This window comes from Blennius ocellaris (assembly GCF_963422515.1).
Source record: "Blennius ocellaris genome assembly, chromosome: 13".
In the NCBI taxonomy this organism is placed as follows: Eukaryota; Metazoa; Chordata; class Actinopteri; order Blenniiformes; family Blenniidae; genus Blennius; species Blennius ocellaris.
The window spans coordinates 21,105,678-21,118,343 of record NC_137662.1 but is presented as its reverse complement, the minus strand read 5'-3'; the positions used below and the strand labels follow the sequence as shown (position 1 = coordinate 21,118,343).

The following is a 12,666-nucleotide window of genomic DNA, read 5'->3' as shown; positions in this document are numbered from 1 at the left end:
TTGTTCGGGTTGTTTTTTCTAAAATTCAAGATTCCTAAAAAAATAAGCTAATATGAGAAAATGGCAGTTTTGTGTCAAAATATCCGACACACCCCTGGATTGGTTGAAGTCATACCTCTTTGGTCACACTCAGTTTGTTCAGTTCCACTCGTTTACATCCCAGCCATCTCCCGTCTCCTCGGGTGTCCCCCAGGGCTCTGTCCTCGTCTTCATTATCTATATCCTCCTCCTTGGCCATATTTTCTGTCGCTAGAATATTCCATTTCACTGCTATGCGGATGACACTCAGCTCTACATTTCCACAACATCTAAGCTTCTAGTATGTCCCGCAGAGTGAATACTGAACTTAGTAGAGGTACAGCTCTTGGAAGTTTCTCCTTGTGAATGAAAAACGTGGCAAATGCCATCGACTCACTACATTCACTTACTGCATAAAAGTAGCGTACAACACATATATACCTCAAGCCTAGTTTTCATGGTATATTCTGCTTGAAAGACATCAACTTCCACATAATTACATTAATATTGAAAGCCAAATGTAAGTATGAGACAGATCTTCATCTTCAAGTACTCAGTAGTTGGCAGAAGGTTGATTTGAGGCTCCGACAGTAAAACATCAACACACACACACACACACACAAAAAAAGGATGTGATTACTGAAGCCTTTTCCTTTTGTGAAAGTGCGCAAAATGTAAAATGACTGTAGAGCCGGAGGAAAACAAAATGGTTCAAGCTCCATGCTGCCAACCTCAGTTTGCTCTTCTTCTGACCGTGTCCGCTCAACGATGGAGCAAAACACTCAGTGTGTACTTTACACAACATGGAAATTTAAAAAGGGGGACATGGAAAAGTGCAGCACAGAGCCCCAAGCATGTTCTCCCTAGACATCAATTGAGCCGGCGCGCACACATGCACGTACACACACACACACACACACACACACACACACACACACACACACACACACACACACACACACACACACACACACACACACACACACACGCTCATTTCCTGTTCCTGTGTTGATATCAAATCACAACAATAGGTGCATTTCACCAGCTGCTTTGTGCAAATAATGATGGGAAAATGAGTGCCATTGATTATCATCACCATGAGATCCACTTCCAAGACCAGTGGGAACGGGTCGGCGACAATGGACAGACAGCTTAGTTGCAGAGAAAAGAAGAATTATTGTTCAGTTGAGAGACAAGGGAAAGTGGGAGTTGAAAGAACAACAATTTTTGCTTAATCTTTTTCAGACACAGAAATTAAAACCGAGCTGCGGACGGATCCAAACCTATTTTATTATGAAAGGGTCCAGATAAAAGAAACTTAACTAGCAAAGTTAAACTGCATTAGTTCTTTGGAGTTATTCAGTGACGACCAATGTATTATCCTAGTCATATGAGAGAGTCCATATAAAACGATATTTTATTTGTTTATCCAAAGACGATGTCGTGTCCAAGATCTCGGTAGGTGAACAATTAGGCCATTTTCTCTCACTAAAGCTACTCTTTTACAATAAGTCCTGATGGTTTTAAGCCACTGCGGTGTCCAGTTTGTCCTCAGCAAAGATGTCAGAGTTTTAGCGGTTTGCTCTTCGCTTGCGTTTCTCAAATCTACCAAAGTAGCTCGCTGGACCATCATGTGACTAAAAGTGGTATTACAATACATAATACACCGGAACCAATCACTCACTGTGCGTTTAGTGTTTGGGCGAAACGTGTGCGTGTCCTCAGTACCACCTTTTGGCTGACAGCCTGTTCAGTGCTGGACCATCATAAATGACCAATCAGGGCCCATCAATTAGGGGCAGTTCTTTAAATGTGCCCCCTGGCGCTGCAGCCGACTGGTTCTAACAACCCACTTTGGTGCCTCAATACTTTTTCTTTCTGTTGCAGACTTGTTGCTTGTAATTCTTATAGTCTGACTGTTTAACTGCTTTTAAACCCAATAGTTGTTTTTTTTCCCCCTCCTATATTTTGTGTTTAAAGCAGCCTGCTCTCTTTTTTTTTTTTATCAGATTCAAGTCAAATGTGTTTCTTCTAATAGTATACAATAGAAATCCTTAATAATCCCGGAGGGAAATTCCTTCATAATCAGCTGTTTCATGACATGTATGTATATCTGTCTTTAAGACTTCCCCGCAGTAAAACACAATGTGCCACTAAGTCCGATCTAAAGTTAAATGTTCTAGTATACATCCATCCAACAATAGAGCTTTAAAAAAAAAAACCTGACCTTTGAGGCCTATATTAAATTACAGGAAATCTTAAGGAGCTAAATCCCTGAAGAGAATTCTCCCAAGAACAATGACAGGTCACAGTATTTGTGATGGAAATGGTTGCACGTACATGTACGGAGACAGTCATGGTGCAGGACTGACAATATCATTTAATTTTCAATCTCGGAAAAGAACCAGCTAATGTCGGAGAAGCAAGCATGTGACAGGCGGTATTCTGGTTTGATCCCCCCCCTAATCCTCCAGCTGCTCAACGCTCCAGGTGTAAGTAATTAGGGCAAATATGAATAAGATGGCTTCAACGCAGAGAAATGATTTCTCCAAGGGGATCAATAAAGCATCTGAAATTGTCCCTTTCATGCCTGCAGTAGGGAAACCAAAGATTCATGACTGCAGCCATTGCAACTAAGGTCACTGTGATCTCCCGCCGACTTTCATTCACTAAATGCCAACCACAACCACATTTTAACTGAAGCGCTGTGTCACGCCATTAATCAGTTTTTCCAGCAGCAGCACGTGACACTATTTTCTTTAAAGGGGCGTCGCTTCAGAAAACACCTCTGCATGGTCTCATCCAGCCGCCCTGCTCATATCTCTGGACATCAGCTGCCAACACAGTGATCTGCCATATATATCTTTTCATATATATATATTGACATACTGAAGCACTGAGTTATATATATATATATATATATATATAACTCATTGCTTCAGTATGTCAATCTGCTTATTAATAGCTCTGTATTCATATATTTAAGCAACTGTAGCAACCTTGGACATGTTTATGTAAAGTGGGAAGAAACTAGAGAGCAAAGTCAAGCCTGCACAGGGAGAACATGCCATTTAAAAAAAAGGGGGTGTTCTTGCTGTGAGGGGAGACGGTTAACTCTGACACCGCCATGCAGCACCAGGTATATACAGTCCCACTGATGACACACAGCCAGAGATGTTAGCTATATTTAGCTTTACACACTAAATCAAATATGTATTTTCATGTGCAAACCCTTTAGGCCTTTGTCATCAAAATGCTTTTCAGTGGGGTTTATTTGCCCCTACAGTTTTTTTGTTTTTGTTTTTTTTTAAAGATGACAGCAATGCATTGTGACTATGCCAGCATAGCTTTTCACAGAAGTTATAGCAGGAACATGTGTTGAAGAGGAGGAGGAGGAGGAGGGGAAAGGGAGAGGCTTCCTTCCTTCACTGCAAGTCACCGGGGAGGGAAGAAGCTGACGTCACCGACAGCGGAAGAGAGATGGAGGGGGAGAAAGAGGCAAACAAAAAAACCCAAAACAAAACAAGAGACAGACGAAAAGAGGAGACAAAGTGAGAAAAACGGGGAAAAGTGGATGCCGAACAAAAGAAAATGTTGGGAGAGAAGAAGGCAGGAAGAGCAGATGGAAAGAGGTGCCTGGACCCGAGTGGAGGGAGGGGCGACACTGGGCATGAGCTGCAGTTTCGACACTCGGGTCACTTCTTCCAAACGTTCTTCCAACGAAGCAACGTGCAGCACAACTCATGATCCTCAAAGGACCCAGCGGCTCAGGACCGACCCGAGAGCAACAGACGGCAGAGAAATCGAACCGGAAACTGCAGCTCGCCTGTCGCCAGAAGGCGTAACGTCTGTCAGGAGGCTCGGCGGATATCAGTTTTATGTTAATGATGTTTCAATAAAACCCTGACTGACACACTTCCCCCTCCTCCTCCTCCTCCTCCACTCAGGACTGTGGACTCAGCATTCAATGCACGCCATGCATCATTATGTAACCTGTAATGCAACTACGCAGGGAGCATACATCATTATAATGGCTTGGGGTTGCGATGCATGTTTGTTAAAGTGTGCTACAACAGTCATGTGCTTTACTTTTCATAAATGCTGACAGGTCATAAAAATGGTCCGGTTCAGTTTTCTTCCTGAGTTATGTGTCACTTCCTGTGCCTCGCTGCCTTAAAAGGCTCCCATAACAGTGTGAATGGATGTGAAATGTTTATGGCTTTGCAGACAGAACAAGACAACAGATGGCAAGAGAATGATATTTTAACAAAAACACTTTTTTTTTCTTTTCTGGCAGATATGATAAAGCTACCAAAGGGATTATTTGGGTATTACCCCGGGGCCAAATACTGTATAAGTCGCTGTGCTCAAGGGCCAACAGTGCTGCTGTTGAGGTTGATTAGGGACAAGTGTAGCTTTTACTTTCCCCACTCAAATCTTGTCCTGTAATGATCTGAACCAGTGACCTTACTGTTACGAGCTTTTCTTCTCTAACCGCTGGTTGGTACAAGTGCTGATATTATCACTTTAAGTTGAGTGAAACTCTAAAAAGTAGTTTCTCAGAATATGTGAATAATCTGATGAGATGGTTGTGGTTTGTTTCTTGGACTCTGTATCCAACTGTACACAGACACGTTAGTGCCTGCGAGTGTTGTTGTCAACAAGAGCTTTTTATTATAGTTTGTGTGTTTTTTTTTTTTATGAGGGTTTATTGGCACTGACGTGTCTCTTTCTCTCACGCCACAATCGAACATGGTGACTGAAGGCATCTAAAAGCAATTTCTGACACTGACAAATGATTGAAATAATTGACTCAGGGGTTACTGCGGCCACATGAGCAACAATTAGGCAAAGCCATTAGCCATTAGGCAAAACTCTCCTTGTGTTCAATAGAGGCCTTCGCTTTTGGGTTACCACAAAGGTTTATTTCAATATTCTAATTTATCGCTATTCCATTTACAACAAATTGACTGATTAAAAATGTGTTGTTTTTTTAGGAACAAAGGAAGTCTTCTTTTTTTGCCTCCAGAAAGTGATTTACATGACATTGTTGACCAAGTTTTTAGGTCAAGCACTTTGTATATTTGTTGAATACATGAATAAACCTCTAAGCGAGTTGACCTGTCCTCTGGCGCCAAAATCAGGCCAAACTATTTAACTAGAATTGATGTATCTTGAAAGGTTTTCACCCAAATCTTCTCAAGTTTAATGACAACACTAATGGTCACTTGAGTTTTGTGTTGGTGATGACGTGTTCATTCTTTCTTCAGTTTATGTTGTTTGCGTAAAACAGGAATAAAGAACAAGTTTGAAAGTGAAGATATTTAGAAATCTTTTCTATGCTTTTCAGACTCGTGTGAAATCACAACTTGATGTATTCTATTACATATCAGAGTAACTAAACCCTGTTACAACATAATTAGGAACTTTAGATCCTTGTTGGCGGGAAGAAGTAGTGTGTCTGTCAAAGTTGACACAAATCAAGCTCTATAGAGAAACATGTTTATTAATCAATCTGTTACATGATTAAATAGCTAAGACTTTTATTTTTACTGAAATATATAACACTAAATAATACAGTGAGAATTAACAAAAAAAGATGCAAATGCAAAAAAGAAATAACAAGACACCCATGATGAGCAATGACATTCTCTGAGATCTCGGCGAGATGGAAACGTGAAACTGAGGTGAAGAAAATAAAAATGCAATCAGATGTTTAGAAATGGTTTTTTTTGTGGGGTTGTGTGTGTGGGGGGCGGGTCCATCTCCTAGTAAAGACCATTTATTATCCATATTACGCTGCAGAATATTTTCTAGGGGGTCCATACACAATACTACACCGGCCCCCAAACACCAGCAGCTGAATGAATGACATGCAAACTAAATTATCTCATAGATTGTTTGGTAGTTAAATAATTCAGGTTGATTATGATGAAGATTAGAATGACCAAACTGATAAAACCATTAGTTCAGGCCTGACGAGGAGTTCCAGCACCACTTTCAGCTGGACACAACCAGAATCTCCAGCTTTATAACTGAAACATAAACTCAGTGATGGAAGTTTAACAAAGAAGAGTTGGTCTGCTGCTTCTGTAGACATGATCTTGCCCTTGACCGTGATTTAAATGCAAATTATACTGAGCTCAGACGAGTCCTCACATTATGTGGACAAAGACTAGAAAACGAACTGGCTGGGAAAACAAACAAAGAAACAAACAAAAAAAAACAACCCCACCAACAACAACTAATCAGCTCATCTGGACTCATGTCAAACTGGCTGCTAAATACATAAAGTCTTTATTACCCAGAGGCAACAATGCAGCCTTATGAGCAGCTCTTTGGTTATACAACACTGCAGCTTTAACACTGTTTGCCTACTTTTATAGCAGCTGTTAAGCAAACCCAGCGACACATTTAGAAACATACACCGGGAATTCATTTAACGGTGAATTTTGTTTTCCTTCAAAGTTTTTTTTTTTCTTTCCTTTTTTCTTTCTTCTCCTCCACAGACACGCTAAAGAAATAAAGAAAGCGTAAAAAAAAACAGCGTACTTCCTGAATAAAGATAGCGGACTGAGAGACTGAGAAGAGGAAGAGAGAATGCACGTATACACACGCGCGCGCGCGCACAAACTCACAAATACATACATTCATACGTACATATCCGCGGGCGCGCGCGCACGCACTCACCGCTCGCAGACTGGGACACGGCGGACACGGCGGTCTGACCCATATTCAGCCGGAGCACCGGGCCCCCGCAGACCCGCTATCACGGCCTTCTATCCCGGCATAAACCGCGTCCTCTTCCGCGCCGCGCGTTCATTTCAGTGAGGAGAAGAAAAAAAAAAAAAAAGAAGTTTGAAACCGTGATGGCTGAGTCGCTGGAAACTTGGTTCAATCACTCTGACTGACTGGGTCCCTACTACGTAGTAAGTTCCCCTCCCACCACCACCACCTCCTCCTCTTCCTCTCTCCTCCTCCTCCTCTCTCCTCCTCCTGTGAGCAGCTGAAAAATGCCTCCCATTCCTCCATGCAGATTACAGCCGCTGCTCGGGGTCAAAGGGCACCGGGGGTCCAACACCTCAAAGCCCAATGTGCAAAATGAATGGTTTCACACCTCCAACCACTTCCTGCATTTCAATACTGCATTTCGTCAAACCTGTTCTATTTCGCAAATTCTGTTGCGCCAAGAAAACTCAGGAGACCAGTGTGCCATCATTAAAGCGTGCACTGCTCTGAGAATATGTGTTCCTCTGAAATAAAAAGTGGCATTTTTATATTATGGCTCAGGATGAAATAACAGACAAACGTAATCAAATTAATACAGTAAAAAAATATATGGAAATTGATTTGGCCTCGGCTATATATATATATATATATATATATTTTTTTTTTTTTTTTAATAAAATGCATTTTTGAGACAATAAAAAAACATCATGATGCACATTATTGACCCTATTTTTTCCTGCCCCATTTTTATTCTTAATTATTCTTTTTCCACTTTTTTTCTTTTTGCCATTTTTTTTAAACCTTTATCCACTTTTTTTTCGTTTCCTGAAAAAGACTTGTACAAGCAATTTACTCATTTTAATGGGGCAATATTTCCCCATATACATATAGTTTTGGAGTTGTTTTAACTGTTTGACCTTTTTTGTTTAACTGTTTTAACTTGGAGATAAGACCACGTCTTGAAAGTTCTACATATTCCATACATATCCATCCATCCATACATTTATCTATCCATCTATCGATCTATTCTTTCAGAATAAAAGCTCAGGAGAAGTTGCAGTTGTGCTTCCAACACATCTCAAGGAGCGACATGGACCTCTGCAGCAATCACTTTGTACCAAGAAATGCTTTCATGTGGCCAGTACCTCAAAAAACTATTTTTAGATTGATTTTTCAACAGATTGTTCTTGTTCTCTTTCCATCAATCGTCGCATAGCCCGAGAGATGTAATATTAATTAACCACAAACCAGACTTGTAGTTTAAAAATCTCTTCACCACACGGGTAAAATGTTATTTACACAGAAACAGACACTTACAATCCAGAATCCCACTTACACAAGATCTTTGACACTGTTTTACTCGAGTAATATTGTTAATCACACATTGAAACACAGGTTTATCTGTGTTGGACCAGCTTGCAAGTGACTATTTTTACCTCGGCGTGATACATGACAAACGATCTGAATGCTTCTTCTACAAGTGTAAACTGATTTGTAATGGCAGTTAAAACATAAATAAGCTTGTTCATGTGTAAACTCAGAACAGTGTGTGGAGCTGACCCGCACATGTCCCGAAAGCAGATATCCAAAAATAGACCACTCTGATTAAAAAAAAAAAAAGGGTGGGGTGGTGGCTGTGTTAATAGATGTAGTGAAACGTAACAGCCAGTTATAGTTATTTATAATTCCTCTGTGAATTTGCTGGCTTAAAAAGAGTAAAGTTTCACAGTCCAGACTTCAAATTATCATAAGAGAAATTTAAACAGTATATAATCCTAGTAGGCTGAAATTTAGACGGGCAAACAATATGGGGGATCTTTGTGCTAATATTTGGCATTTAGGTGTCATTTTGAGGGATGGATTAGAGTGACGCTGACTTCATGACAATCATGTGTTGATGCAAACTGAGCTTTACAAATCCCTTACGCAAAGTTTAGAAAGGTTACCAAGTAATGACAGACTTACAGTTCAACAAACGGCCAATAAATAAAGACGATTAAGTGCCTTGGATCTGCTTCTCAGAACTGGGCACCCAGCTGACTGTTTAAAAAAAAAAAAAAAAAAAAAAAAAAACACAACATAGAACAAATGGCTCAGAGTAACTGCTACACAAAAGAGCCCTCATAATCGGCAGAGCTACAGGGGAAAAGGTCTTGTGAACCGATGAAAAACTGAGGTTGAATTGTTTGGGGAAGAACACCCGAGAATAAAAAAAAAAAAAAAAAAACACTGCATACCAACATGGGAACATCATCCAAGAGAGAGAAGCGCTTTGCTGCCTCAGAGTCTGGATGACTTGGCATCACTGAGGAGAAAATGAATCCTATAGTTCATCCTGGTGACACGGATGATGTCAAAAATGGCTGCTGGCCAGCTGATGCACAGTATAAGTTAGTTACCTTAAATGGATGATGCACCGCAATGTAGCAAAAGATGACAACATTAATGGTAACACCAACATCAGATTTATAAAAGTAGTAATCGTGGAGGTTGAAACGGCCTCCGAATTTGATGTTTATCTGATTATCAGTTATCTAGTTATGTCATGTATCTTAATTATTTTTCCCGTTTCTTCAAATCTGGCAACCGTATATTTATAATCGCAGGTGATGCAATTAAATAGTTTTGCGCTCAGTGGCACAAGTGTTGCTTGTGTAGTGAGAAAATAGGTGTTATTTTCACATTTCAAATCAATATCACTTGAAAATAAATGTTATGTCCATGCATCGTTTTGACATTTCTGATTGAGGGACATCGTCGCGGAATTCACAGTTCTGTACCCAGCCTTTTACCTCAAGTTAATGTTTTCTTGGAAAATCAGTATACCTGGCAAAGCACGCAAAGGTCTCCCGGCCCAGTCGGGATGTAAAAAAAGGAGGATATAAAAATGATTCTGTAACATCCTGCAGGGGAGAAAACAGTAATGAACTGAGTGTCTGCCCATTAGTCGAGCAAATGAGCCGAAACTATGCAAAGCAAATAACAGTCTTTTGGTGGTTATCGAAACACCAGTAAGCACTGATCTTAACAACAGGAGTGATACAACATTATGACTGACGGAATGCTTCTGGAACAACATATAATATTTAGGCAGAGTTACACAACCACATTGCTATAAAATACATCGTGCTCAAATAGTAAAATGTGTTGGCTAATTAAAGATGAAATTGTTGGATCTTCACAGGTTGTGCCTTTCAACTGAAAATGCTTCGATGGTAGGGACGAAACTGAAAATGAATTATGGGAGGATCCGAAACGTCTCATCACTGCCAGCGCACCGGTACATATCTTTAAACACAGCTCGTTATTTCACCCTATAAAAGGCCGAACTGTGAAAGAAGACTTCCGACAACTCTTGAGCAGCCCGAGACGTGGGTCAGGTGTGACTTCGCCTCCTCTCGCCGCAAGGTCCTGTTGAAATACCTTTTGAAACTTTTCACTTGCTTTCAGTTTGATCTCTCCGAATTTTTGTCTCCTGAGATCTTACGGGTAATTTTCCTGACATATTACCTTTCAAACATCAAGGCAAATCTATTACGAAATGACATCAAACCGACAAAAATGGTCCTGTCATTTGTGGAATCGCCTTGAACGATAAAGCTTTATCAAAAAGGCTCGCAGAGGGCTGGAGACGAACCCAGCTGACTATCAGGGTCCACTGTGGGTGCACTCTAGGTACAATCTAGGTACCCTCTAGGTACCCTCTAGGTACACTCTAGGTACACTCTAGGTACACCCCGGACCCTAGGAAGATGGTAACACCTATTTTTAGTCACCAACTGATCTCAAACTCATGTTCTTGGACTCGAAGAGGAAACTGGAGTACCTGGAGAAAAGACACACTTAGAAGGGCAACATGCTTAGACTCAAACCAGAGATTGAGGTGCAAGTACCATTACTTGACCGTGCAGCTTTTACCATTTGTTTACTGACTAAATGAGCCAAAGCATCACATCAAAAAAAGTGGCATTAACAACAGTGGCATTATGAATATGATGCACATGGGCACTGCAATCCCTGGTTCGTTGACAAAAGATTCAGAGTCAGTAACTTTCTTTACTGTCTAACAGACAGAGATAACCTCTTCATTTTAAAAAGCTTTGGAGCATTAAGAGTAAGGCCTCGTATCAAGTGATTGATTAGTTGAGTGATGACTGCAGCTTTAGTCTGATATCAAGACACTCCACAGTTTTGTATAATTTTGGCATTAAAATGTATCATCGAAAGATATTTATGGGAGCGGGCATGAGAATCGACAGTGTATTTAGCTGTGAGTACATAATGAATAAATCAGCTCAGCGTCTGGACAGTGTCCACGGCGACAGAGAACAGTGAGTACAGTAAGCTCTGCCCTGGAGGCAATTTATTCTGGTGAAAAAGTGAGATGACGGGAAAACCCTGAACCCAGAAGAGAGCGGGTCCAAAGAGTTCAAAATCAGCCGGCGAGTGCACCGAGTCCCCGACGGTAACCGTCACTGAGGTGAGCTGTGTTTTACATCTGCGCTCACTGATGACTGTGACACAACGAGCCAAACACTTGAGCCTCGGGCTTGTGTGTGTGTGTATGTGTGTGTGTGTGTGTGTGTGTGTGACAGACATAGGGAGCTTTACTCGTCATCTGTCAACACGGTGTCGGTTGAAAACTTGAACAACACAGCGTGACAGACACGGGCCTTCACACAGGAAGACTTTCAGTGTAACATGTGCAAATCAAAATTTCCTCATTTGGAAGTGAAATGATTCTCCATTCAGGACAACACTGCCATCTAGTGTGAAGAAGATTACAGATCATGATGGTTCGTTAGAAGAAAGCGGTTTCATTCCTGAAGTTCATCATGAGAGCAAATCTGTGTACTCCCGCTCACAATTACGCTGTCACAAAATAGAGTATGTTGTTGTTTTATTTCCACAGATCGCTGCAGAGCAGAATCAAAGCCAGCAGTGACCTTTAAACAGGTAATTTGGCATGTTCCATGCATCAAGAGATAGGCAACCTAAATAAAGCAGAGTATTCAGACTCCACCAGTCAATGAAATCACATGATTAGCTGCATTTTGTCTTCCAGAAAGCTTCTAATTGTCAGATTTTGAATGGCATTCCCCGTGTGACTATATTTAACGACAGAGCTTTTTTTCCAAATGTCAAACTAGAGCTGCTCGTACAGCTGCAGTGTTACAGGCCTGTCATTACCGAATCAAATGGAAGCGCCTAATTGAACAGGAAGGAAGGCAGCGAGGAGGTGGGAGGATGAAGACAAACCAGGAGGGCGAGGTACTTTAAGAAGTTAACAGGGGGATGTGACTGTGTTAGCATTGACGGGGAAGTAATGTCATTTACACAAAGAAATGTATATGTTGAAGCTTGTTGGAGGCTTTGTGTGTAGAGAGGAAAACGCTGCTGTGATGCAAAGAAATAACCCTGGTCTGTGCAGGACATGCACTTCGGTGGTAGCGTATTCCATTTCTATTTTCTACAAGGGGTCTTTCATTCTCCTTTATGAGAAGCTGTTCACAAGTGCTTTGCCTTCCCTGCACATCTGCTTCGAAGAATCAAAGCCTTCGATTGGGAGATAGGCAAATACAAAATGGACGCTTGGGAAAAACCTACCAGAACAAGGCATCCATTCTTCTTCTACATTTGCTTTATCCAGACTAGGGTTGTGGGTAGCTGGAGCCTTTCCCAGCCAACACGAGACAAGAGGCATGGTGCACCCTGCACAGGTCGCCAGTCCATCACAGGGCTAACACGGAAAGACATAGACAAACACTCGCACAGTCTGAGTGACAAGCAGGGCTCTGGTTTGTGGGCAGCGAGCTGGAATGCCCCGAGAAGACCCATGCAGGCAACAGAGAGGGAACATGCAAACTCCACGAGGCTCAATCAGCCGGCCAGTACAGACCATGACAACGTGCACACCCT

General features: G+C 41.3%; 1 protein-coding gene across 4 annotated transcripts in view; it reads right to left on the bottom strand.

The window, feature by feature from the left end:
* The window catches only part of phactr2 (phosphatase and actin regulator 2), a 33,149-nt gene extending 20,752 nt beyond the window's left edge, over positions 1–12,397 (bottom strand). For 3 of the 4 annotated variants that reach the window (XM_080507286.1, XM_080507289.1, XM_080507288.1), the window contains exon 1: positions 6,709–6,920. In XM_080507286.1, coding sequence (XP_080363412.1) covers positions 6,709–6,751 — 43 coding nt within the window. In that variant the 5' untranslated portion in view covers positions 6,752–6,920. Of the gene's footprint in view, positions 1–6,708; positions 6,921–12,354 lie in introns of those variants that run through there. The other variant, XM_080507287.1, reaches the window with a different exon arrangement.
* Between the last annotated feature and the right edge of the window lie 269 nt (positions 12,398–12,666).